At 29.8% G+C, this 11,052-nt stretch overlaps 1 protein-coding gene across 3 annotated transcripts; it reads left to right on the top strand.

The window, feature by feature from the left end:
- The first annotated feature begins 2,851 nt into the window (after positions 1-2,851).
- Positions 2,852-7,428, top strand: LOC114377054 (E3 ubiquitin-protein ligase AIRP2-like). 3 transcript variants are annotated; one of them, XM_028335431.1, is made up of 6 exons: positions 2,852-3,128; positions 4,113-4,263; positions 4,342-4,408; positions 4,502-4,736; positions 5,161-5,194; positions 6,721-6,905. In XM_028335431.1, the coding sequence occupies exons 1-6, from the start codon at positions 3,049-3,051 to the stop codon at positions 6,754-6,756; spliced, it is 603 nt and encodes a 200-aa protein (XP_028191232.1). In that variant the 5' UTR covers positions 2,852-3,048; the 3' UTR covers positions 6,757-6,905. The 3 variants fall into 3 exon arrangements, with proteins under 3 accessions (XP_028191232.1, XP_028191231.1, XP_028191233.1); XM_028335430.1 differs by lacking the exon at positions 5,161-5,194 and having other exon boundaries at positions 2,855-3,128; positions 6,721-7,428; XM_028335432.1 differs by lacking the exons at positions 2,852-3,128; positions 4,342-4,408; positions 5,161-5,194 and having other exon boundaries at positions 4,144-4,263; positions 6,721-7,428.
- Positions 7,429-11,052: the final 3,624 nt, after the last annotated feature.

Below are 11,052 nucleotides of genomic sequence, written 5' to 3'. Positions count from 1 at the left end.
GCAACAATTGATATTATTACGTTAGAGTAAAGAACATTACTGTATTCTATTTAAGTATATCTTTGGAGAAGTAATGAGAATCTTAAAAACAAAATTATTGAACCCCATACTTTGTTAGTACTATAGCTTTTAAACTTAACTTGCTTACAAGAGATCTTGTTCGGAGACAACGAATTCCATGTATAGTACTGTATTATGAATATCTATTTAGTTCATTATCGGATCCTACTTTACATCATAATCATATTCGTTTTAATATTTTGTATTGATTAGAATATAATTTTAATTCTTCTAATTTGATAAATTTGCGATTTTAATTTCCTTAAATTTGATTGAGATATTTAATTTTTTTGATTTTAAAAATAGACAATTTTCATCTATTCCTTAAATTGCTTCCACTAATGTGGATACGCAATTATAAACCTTGACCAACACTACTACAAAAGGTATATACAACATATGGTAAATAAGTGAATATTTTTTATTTAATTTATAAGTTATTTTTATCAAACTATATTAATTTTTAATACATTATTAATATTTTATAAAATTTGTATATTATAAATATTTTAGATATAATTTTTAAATTAATTATTATAAAAATTAATAATTAATAATTATATAATTAATCTATTTTTCAATTTTAGGTGAATTGAATTTCAGAAACTTATAAAAATACTCATAAATTATTTATTATCTATTAATAAGATTATCATATCTAAAAAGAGAATTGAATATATGTTTTTTAAAATATGATTTCGTTTTTTACCAATTAAATTAAACTTATATTGCTATAATTTATAGTTGAATTGGAGTATAAAAATGCATTTGCATTATCTTGACATTCCAATTAACTTAAAAACAAATGCACAAAGCCCCAAAAGAAAAGGGAATTTTGCGTGAAAGAGCGTGGAGGCAAAGCTAGCTACCAAAATCATAAAAGGTAAAGTGGCAAACAATGAAAGAGAGAGAAAGAGCGTGCAATTTTGGATAAGGGCGTCATTCATTCATTCGTTCATCACATCACATCCTCCCACACTCTCATTCCTCCAACTTTATTCACTCCTTTCTTTCTCCCATTCACATTATTACACCCAATAAATATAATACTCCCTTTATTTCATAATGATTATTATGTAAAAAATTAATTTAAAATAAAAAATAAATTATTGATGATAATATTAATTTTATGAAATTGTAATTTTTTATTATTTATTTATTAATTTTTGTTAATATACGTAAAATTAACTTGAAATATAATTAGGGCAATGTTAACATGTGCCCTAAGGGCACATGTTAAGGAGTAATAAATGGCTCATGGTCCCACCTATTTTATTTTGGACAAAGAGAAAATTAACTTCAGTCAAATAAATATAAAAAAGTGTGCTTTTAATTTTTTTATGAGTTTTTTATTTTAATTAAACATTTGAACCTCTTTTTGGATATTTTTTGTATTGGAATGGTATTATTTCATTTGAATTGCTAATATATTTTGAATTAGTTTTTATTATTTATTTAAATTAAAAAATTCCAGCAATGTTAATGAAGGGATGAAAAAATACTTTTATTTTGCAAAAAATGCTACGCAGGTGCTTCATACTCAGTAAAGAGACAAAAAAGTCAGAAAAAAAGAAACTTTTCAGTTTAGCAATTTTGAGGCGCGTGTATTTAAAGTAGGAAGTTCAAAAGCACACTATGTGTGTCATATAGTTGAGGGTAATTTTGTCTTTAAATTTTTTATGAGACATATTTATGATGCTGTTTTTTTCAAAGTATAATAAGTGGGGACCAACCATCATTTATTACACATTAACATGTGCCCTAAGGGCACATGTTAACGGCACCCATATAATTATAATGAGATGAAAGAATTAATGATTTTACCGAAAATCACACTTAAGTAATCATTAATGCGTTTATCATTAATTTTTTTAAAAACATTAATAACAATTAATTATAATAATAAATTATCTACATTTCTTTAAGAATCTAGTAATTATTCGATACTAAACAACTTAATAATTAACTACTAGACTCTATTTTTTTCATACAATACTAAATAACACTACCGCAATATTTTATACTACTACATTGTTTTTAGGTTTAATTACATTTTTTCTGGTTATTTTAAGATTTTTTATTTATTTTTTATGATTTTATCCGATATTTGGTTTATTTCAATTATTTGTTAAATAAAATTCAATATTTAACAAAAATATTAGCATGATGGTTGAATATTTTTAATCCAATCCAATAAAAGATAGATTGATATTTTTTATAAGGACTATTCTCAATAAATAGACAAAAATTATTTTTCTTTGAAGTGTAAAATTTATTAAAATAAATTTTAATTCTTTAGATAAAGTGTTCTACATAATGCATACGCATTATCCTCTTTTTTTATATATATATAAATTTGTTTGTTATTTTTTATAAGATTTTTTTCCAATTCTATTTTGTATTAACTATTTTTTTTATCAAAATATATTTAATTATTTTATATAAATATTATGAATTAAAAAGATAAATAGATTTTTTATTTTATAAAAATGAAAGAATAAGACAAATATATAATAATTAATTAGATAGAAAATAATTAAGTAAAATAGAAAGAGGATAAGTCCTAATAATTTTAAAAAATATTTTTTTAATAAATTTAATACTATTAATTAAATTAATTATTTTTTTCTTATTATATGATTTAATTAAAAAATCTTATATTTAGACATGAAGTGAGTATATATTATTTTATATATTTATTATTTATTATTAATATTAATGGAAGGGAGAGGATGCTGGTGCGTACGCGTGTCCTGACAAGCTCACCGGCTTGGCTTTCAAGAACAGCATAGAAGCAACACGAAGCACTCTCTTTCTCTCTCCTTTCTCTTCTCTCCTCACTGTGTGTGACTCTCTCTCTCACACAAACTAGAGCGAGAAATATTATAGTAGCTCTGGGTTTTTGGGGTATCATTATTCAACCACCCATTTTCTCTCCTCTTCTTCTTCCATTGAGAAAATTCTCTTTCATCGTGTGTGATCGGTGAGATGTACGTAGCTTCCATGCGCAAGTCTTTCAAGGACTCCTTGAAAGTCCTTGAAGCTGATATCCAGCACGCCAATACCCTGTGGGTTTTTGTTTTTTTGTTTTTGCTTTCATGATCCTTCCTCTGCTATATTTTTATTTTTTATTTATTTTTTGTGAATGTAAAGGGTGATGATCACTGTTGCAGAAGGTTGGTGGCCTGTCAATGACTCTTACTCTTCCTTTATTTTTTTTTGAAAAAAATCTTTTTTTTTCTCTTGGGGGTTAAGGGTTGGTGATTGCAAAGTGAGGTTCTTCTGGGTATTATGATTTTCTTCTGAGGTTTAGCCCCTGTTTTTTTTTTTTTTTTTTTTGCATTTATTTGCTTTTTCCTCTGAACTCTGGTCAGTGTTCTTCCTTGAATTTTTCCTTCATAAATAGGGTGCATTTAATTTACTGACAAAATCTCATGCTTAAATTGATTTTCAGTGTTGATTATTCTTATGTTTCACTGTGTCTGCCTCCCTGGTGTGGGGAAATTTTTGTGTGTGAAATTGTCAAAACGTTTAGGGGGTTGAATTCCCTGAAAAAAAATTGTTGCATGATATGATGATTTTGATGTCAAATTGTGGCTTCTTAATCTCTGAGTGTTATTGCGTTATGTCTATCATTTGCCTGCTACCGTGACAGGCTTCATAGCATTCCATTGTTCTGTGACATTTAGTGTTTGATATGTGCTTGTAGTGAAATATCTTTAGAGAAGTAACAAGCTACTACATAATGGTGTCCTTTGTAAATATTGCAATGCAATGATAATTCTAAGGTTTTTTCTTAAGGAAAATGCTAACCAGTGCCCTTAGGGCATTGGTTAAGGAACTAAAATGAGAAATTTTTTTATTGGGATGTGTAAAATTACATTTTCCATAACTTATTTTTTACGTTTTATGATTTCTAAAATGTATTTTTTACTTTTAGTTTATTAACCACCAATGTCCTAAAAATACTCGTTAGTAAGATCCTTTTTTTAATTATGTCAAATTATCATCAAATATCACAGTTGTTGATCATGTGTAATTGGGATGTGCAGGGCTTCAGATTTTCCAAGGGAGTATGATGGTGCATGCCTTCAGATGAGAATGTCATACAGTCCAGCTGCACACCTGTTTCTTTTCTTGGTGCAATGGACAGATTGTCATCTTGCTGGAGCCCTTGGACTGTTAAGAATCCTAATTTACAAGGTAAGTTGTTTTCATTTTTAGGTTTGGATATTGAAATGTGAGACTTAAAGAAGATGAAGAATTTGCCTCATGTTGTAGGTCTATGTGGATGGGACAACCACCATGTCTACACATGAAAGAAAAGCAAGTATTAGAGAATTCTATGGTATATCTGCTCTTGTTTTTTTAAACCAAGTTTGAGTAGTTTGCATTTTAGCTTTTGTTGGTTGCTGACGCGTTGAATTTATGCTTTGAGCAGCTGTCATATATCCCTCTTTATTGCAACTTGAAAAAGGTGTCACTGATACCGAGGATAAGAAGCAAAAGGTTGTGTGCATGGAGAGGTACCGTAGAAGAGATGATGAGGAGTATAGGCAGTCTTCTGACATAGACATTGAAAGAGAAGATGAATGTGGAATATGCATGGACATGAATAGTAAGATTGTGCTTCCCAACTGCAATCATGCCATGTGCTTGAAATGTTACAGAGAATGGTACTCCCCCTACCTCCTCAACTCTCTCTCTCCCCCTCTGTGCGTGTGTGTTTTACTTATATGACACTCCCTTTTCTTTTACAAGCAAGAAGATGTGTGATTGTTTGACTTGTTTCTACTACAGGTTTGATGCTTTGTTTTCCCTAACAATCAACTTTGTTTAATTTTTTTAAAAAGAATTATTTTTGCTGATTTAATGCATTATAGATACAGTCACTACTAAATATCAAAATGACTACAGTATTTCAGTAATAATAAACTGTATTCCATTCAGCCTTCTTAGAATCCTGTTCAGTTTGTTTGGGTCATAATTGTTTATAACCTTGTAAAGCAAAATGACTTTTGCTAATGGAGGCTGTAAATGGTGGAAATTATGAGTCTCACTACACATGAGCTGGTTTTAGAATCCTGTGCTTGATTGCAGGTGTGCTTGCAGCATCGGCACCATGCATATGAAGGTATGGGTTGTTGCTTGTTATTGCTGCTTGACTGCGAATATTCAATGTACTAAAACAAAACCAGTATAGGGGGGGTAAAAGAATTGATGAGAAGAAATCGATTAGAACTAATATGACTAGCACAAGTAATTGCTAGAAGGAAGTATCTTGAATGTCTCCTGAATGTCTCTTGGCTGATTAGCACTTGGAATCATTTTATATTCTGATCTTAGCATTTGAGTCTTGTTTGACAGGCTGGAGTTTGTAAGGCTTAAAAAGTTGATTGTATTTCTGGATTTGATGTGTTTTCATTCCTTGAATATTCAGGTTTTGAATGACATGGTCCAGTTACCCTCTATATTCAACCCTTTTATGAAGTCTGTTGTTCTTATATTTGAGGAATGTGCAAGCATAAATGGTCTTCTTAACTTGGAGGAATGAAATTGATCTTTAATTAATGCAGTACTACTTTAGTAATGTAGTGACTTAGTTTGGGTACTTCTTTTGCTCAACTCATACATTCTTAATTAATGAAATTCTGCTTATCAAAAAAAAAAAAAAAGGAGAAAGAGTAATGTAGTGACTAAAAGAGAATTTGTATTGCTGGTTTCCTAAGGAACTATTATGGATTATTTGTAGTTTCATGTGTAAATTGAAAGTGAATGAGAATGGAAGTATAGGGCTATGAAGCCAGACTGTGGTCTTTTAGATTGAATTGTGGTTGAAGGGGTTGATCATTCACTGTCTCTAATTGGATGATTGTGTGACACATTAATTTTCTACTTGTGGATGAAAAGGGCATGTTTTTTTGGCTCCCCTTCTTCGACTATTCATTATTTCACTTCAATGATACATTTCTGGAGGGCGAGCCCTGGTGCAGCGGTAAAGTTGTGCCTTGGTGACTTGTTGGTCATGGGTTCGAATCCGGAAACAGCCTCTTTGCATATGCAAGGGTAAGACTGCGTACAACATCCCTCCCTCATACCTTCGCATAGCGAAGAGCCTCTGGGCAATGGGGTACGAAGTTTTTTTTAATGATACATTTCTGACTGGGTAGAAGACTTGTTTCCAGGTTCTTGATGAACCAAAAACCTGTGCTCATGTGTCTAATGAGCTAATATGCCTATCAGCTACAGCTAATAGGCTGCCGGCTTACAGTGGTACTTACAAATGACCTAACCTTAAAACAAAGAACCATCTGGAGGATTTGAAACAAAGACCTTTTGGTGGATGCTTTTCAATCCTACCAGTTTCTGTGTCTGATTGCTGGTTTGAATCAAGACAGTCATCTATATGTCATTGTTTTGGTGTACATTTAGTTCCCTCCCACAATCTTGCTTTTCTTATCTTTCTTTTTTAACGGGGAACAGGGGTGGTGATCCCTCATTATGAAAGGGAGTGTTGGCTATAGCACCACCCACCATGGTGCATTTTGATATCCTAGTATATGAAGTTTTAAATTGCTCTCATACCTCCCACCCAGCATGTGCTCCAAGTATTTACTTTTGTTTAGTTGAAGGTTGAAGTGCATTTGATAATTTTTGCAGGCGAACGATATCACAATCATGCCCATTTTGCCGTGACAGTCTCAAGAGAGTAAACTCAGGCGATCTCTGGGTATTCACTGATAGAAGGGATGTGGTAGACATGGCAACAGTGACTAGGGAGAATCTCAGAAGGCTTTTCATGTACATAGATAAGTTGCCTCTGATTGTTCCAGACTCCCTTTTTGACACATACGACTCTCACATAAGGTAAGTGATTGCAACAGAACAGATTTTAATGTATGCTGTTGTCTTGGATGGATAGAGCTATATTCCTCTCCACTTCCAAGTTAGTCACATAAAAGCCCAAGCCCAAACCCAATCAGAGGCTAATTGAGTTCGAATTATATATAGAGTCGCAGTACTTGCTTCCCACTTTTGCTGCCAGAAGTATCCAGCCCTGTGTTAATTGTGGGTTGGTGGTGAAGTTGAGATGCTAAATTGTATCTATCTAGTTAGCTCTTTTGTATATCCCTGTACAGATCGAATTAATCACTTCTTATTAACAAGAGATTTGCACATTTGGTTCTTGTCATTTAAGTGTGAATCTCTTGAGGAAAAAAAAATCTTTTACTTTTCATCATCAATGAATGTATTTAACGGAATGTAATAGCCTCATAGGTGCTTTTTCTATGTAGTATCTATCTGTATTCGCTATATTTCCTCAAGGTCCTCTTAATAGTAACTACTATTATGTTTTATATTATTTAAGCACTATAGTCTATAATGCTGTTTCATTTTTTTTTATAATTCTTTTTTCTTGGTTTTTCATTTATCTTTCTTTATTACGGTAATCTTCACAATTGATAATAAGATGTTATTTTTAGTTGTATTAGGATGAAGCTCCCCACATCATTCTCATAGAATAACCTTAGAAGCTACGAGTGTCATAGTGTCAACTACAAAGTATTTTGACAGTTAAGCCTATCAGAGTGTGTTTGGTTTAGATGATGGAAATAAAGGTGTAAATATAAAAGAAATTTTTTAATTAAAGTAGGAGGTAAAAGGTTTGAATTCTAAAAATAAAGTACATATTTTCTCTCATCTTCAAAACCAAACACACCCTAAAAGAATGGGCCATTTATTTGCTTTCAATAAACATTATCTAGAAGAAAGAAACGCGTGGTTGCGGTAGGATAAATAACTTTTTTGATCGTGGTTACAACTTGTTCAGCACTAAAGCAATTGGTGACAATTAACGCATAATATTGTTGTGAACCACTCTATCTCTTCCATTCGTTTTTTTAACCAAACTCCAACCAATCGGGGGATCGATTTCTCTTGCAGGCAGAATATCCAAGTAATGAGCTCAATATGCACTACCTAAAGAAACATGATATATATGAAATAAATAATTCAACAAGTGATATTGAGAAAAATTTAAGTTTCACACTTTAAGATGGCAGAGTTTATTATAGATCAATTAAAAGGGTCATCTATCATTTTATTCATGTGTCAAAATTGTGTCAAAATTATAGCATTGTTGGGTGTAAGAATGTATTGAAGAAAATTTAAGTTTTATATTGACTAAAAATAAAATATGTAAGTAGGGACACCATTTTCATCTCTTGAAATAGTTTTTTAGGATCTTAATCTCTTATTTTATCATAAAAACTAATATATATATATATATATATATATATATATATATTCTAGACCATAAGGATGCTAACATTTATCTTAGGCGACATTTTTCTATGAGAACCAATATCCAGACATTACGTTTTTTGGCATTTGACAAATGTGAATCAAGCTGATCAGTATAATATGTTTCTAGAGACTATTATTGGTCAGAACAACAACTTACTGCTACATGATCTACAAGTTAAATAGTTATTATAGTTATTTTAATATATGTTGGCTAAGGTTATGCTAGTTTCTGCACGTTAAATAGTTATTGTAGTTATTTTATTAATTTTAATATATGATGGCTAAGATTATTCTAGTTTAATAAGTAATCTTGAGTATGTGATTATGTTAAATATTCAAATGAAGAGTAGGGTTACTCATAATAATCCTATTAGTTTAAACAAAACTATTCCAATTAAAAATATTTGTAATCTCTAAGTCATCGTTTGATTTTACTAGCATTGTTTACTGCTGATCAATAACAATAATGTTATATAATTTTAATTATATTAAATGAGAGTGTTCAATTTATGATGTAATGAGATTAGTTAATTTAAATTTTTAATAATATCACAAATAAAATTAATATCTTTAAAATTATTTAAAATAATTAACAATTATATATATAATAAAAAGTACACTATTTCAATAAATTTAAATATTGATAATAAACGCATTTAAAAATTATTACATATTAACATTATATCAATAATAAATAAAATAAATAGATAAATTTAATAATTATATTGTATTATATATTCATATTTATTATTTTTAAATTCTTTTTGAATTTATACTTTTCGTAAAAAATAGATTTAAAAATAAAAAATATTTTTTATCATATTTTTTCTCTCCCCCCCTTCATATTAATTATATGAGTGAGAAATTATATAAGTGTGAAATTAGTCACATTATTGTTATGAATAAAACTAAACTCATATCTTTAATGATTTTAGAGTTAGGTTAATTATTTTATATTTTTTCTTATTTAAATGTTAATAAATATGTAAACATATAGTTTCTAAGTGAAATTTTGATAACTTACTTTAATAAATTATAATATTTAATATATATATATATATATATATATATATATATATATATATATATTAAATAGACTATTTTATGTTTTCCCATGCATAAATTATACTAGGCATGACAACGGGACCTACACTCATGGACACCCCGTCCAACCCCGTCCCAATTTGACATGAAAAGATCGAGTTGATTGGATTCGAATTTGAGTTTTCCCTGCATCTTAAATTTGGGGGTAGGGGGCGGTTTTGGTATTGTTGATACCCCGCTCCTATTAAATTACAAAAGTATCCTTTATAATAAGAACGAAATCATAATTTCACTTTTCACTCTCATTTTGATTATGAGTACCCATCTACCTTTTCTCTCACCTCACTCACTCACGACATGAAACCTTCACTTCACTCATTCCTTCTCACGGTCACAAACCATCGTCTGCCACTCGCTGACCACCACCACACACGACACACCGCATTGGTACCGTCGTCTCGCTTCCCGTCACGATGCCGCTCACCCTGGTTCTTGCATGCCACCACTAGCCCACCACACAACTATCAACTCTGAATCTTAGTTTAGGCTTATTTGAGATGATGTTTTTTTATTGATCTTCCAATTCCATGATGTCCTCTGCTTTTGTATAGGTGATCATGCAAGTGATATGATGGGAAGTGCCTTTACTACCCACTTAGAGGAATGAATACTACATCCAATGATTGAAGAATTAGGAGTGTAGCTAATTTTATTTTGGAGGAATGAACACTACATCTAATGTTGGAATTTTATTCTATTTACATACATTTGAGACTTGTTTGAATCTTGTGTGGGATGTTTGAAACTTATTTGGAATGTTTGAAACTTAGGTTAATTGTTTGTTATTGATAATTATATGTTTTATGTTGTGATTGGTATTCACAATTATCACTTTAATTTATGTCATTGTTGTTCAAAATTGTATTTATGCTATGATTGTTGTTTATAATTAAAAAAATTAACAAATATTTCCATGAATTTTCAGGGATGAGGGCAAATATTTGCCCTTTTTATATCATGATTATTGTTTATAATTAAATTTTTAAGTGTATTTCAGGGTGAGGTAAGGGAAATCGACCCGTCAAGCGTGGATAAATTTATGGTCCCATTGATTTTTGAGAGCAGAGGCCGGATAAGAAAAAATACCCTCAACCGCTCCCATGGTCATGCTTAAATTATATGTAAAAAATAAAAAGAAGATATTTGTAAGTATTTTTTTTAGAGAAGATATTTATAAGTATAAGAACTTGATAAAACAAATTTCATATTAAATTGTATTCTTTATTTTTTCAACAAGTTTTAATGTTTAAAAACCAATTTGATATTAAATTATAGTCTAATATTTGGTGATAAAAAATATGATTTTATGATGAATTTGATATTAAAATGTAAAGTTTAAAAATTAATTTATCATTAAGTTATGCTTAAGATATAATTATTGTATTTCTTATGCATTCAAAGAAAAAATATAATTTTCATTCTTTCAACTAATTTACATATTAAGAATTAAAATGACGATTATTCATAGCAACTAATAAAAAGTTTCTACATCTACAAAACCAAATGAATAAATTAAGTCACTGGAGCATTTTGAATAGAAAAATATAATTAAAAAAAATCTCATCAAAGATCATCAATAAA

The sequence above is a fragment of the Glycine soja genome, chromosome 11 (genome assembly GCF_004193775.1).
Source record: "Glycine soja cultivar W05 chromosome 11, ASM419377v2, whole genome shotgun sequence".
Classification (NCBI taxonomy): domain Eukaryota; kingdom Viridiplantae; phylum Streptophyta; class Magnoliopsida; order Fabales; family Fabaceae; genus Glycine; species Glycine soja.
This window is presented reverse-complemented; position numbering and strand designations above follow the sequence as displayed.

Coding starts and splice junctions, on each gene's coding strand:
- LOC114377054 (XM_028335430.1), top strand. CDS start 3,049: ATGTACGTAGCTTCCATGCGCAAGTCTTTCAAGGACTCCTTGAAAGTC. Junction 3,129..4,112: donor ATCCAGCACGCCAATACCCT/GTGGGTTTTTGT, acceptor TGGGATGTGCAG/GGCTTCAGATTTTCCAAGGG. Junction 4,409..4,501: donor AAGTATTAGAGAATTCTATG/GTATATCTGCTC, acceptor TGCTTTGAGCAG/CTGTCATATATCCCTCTTTA.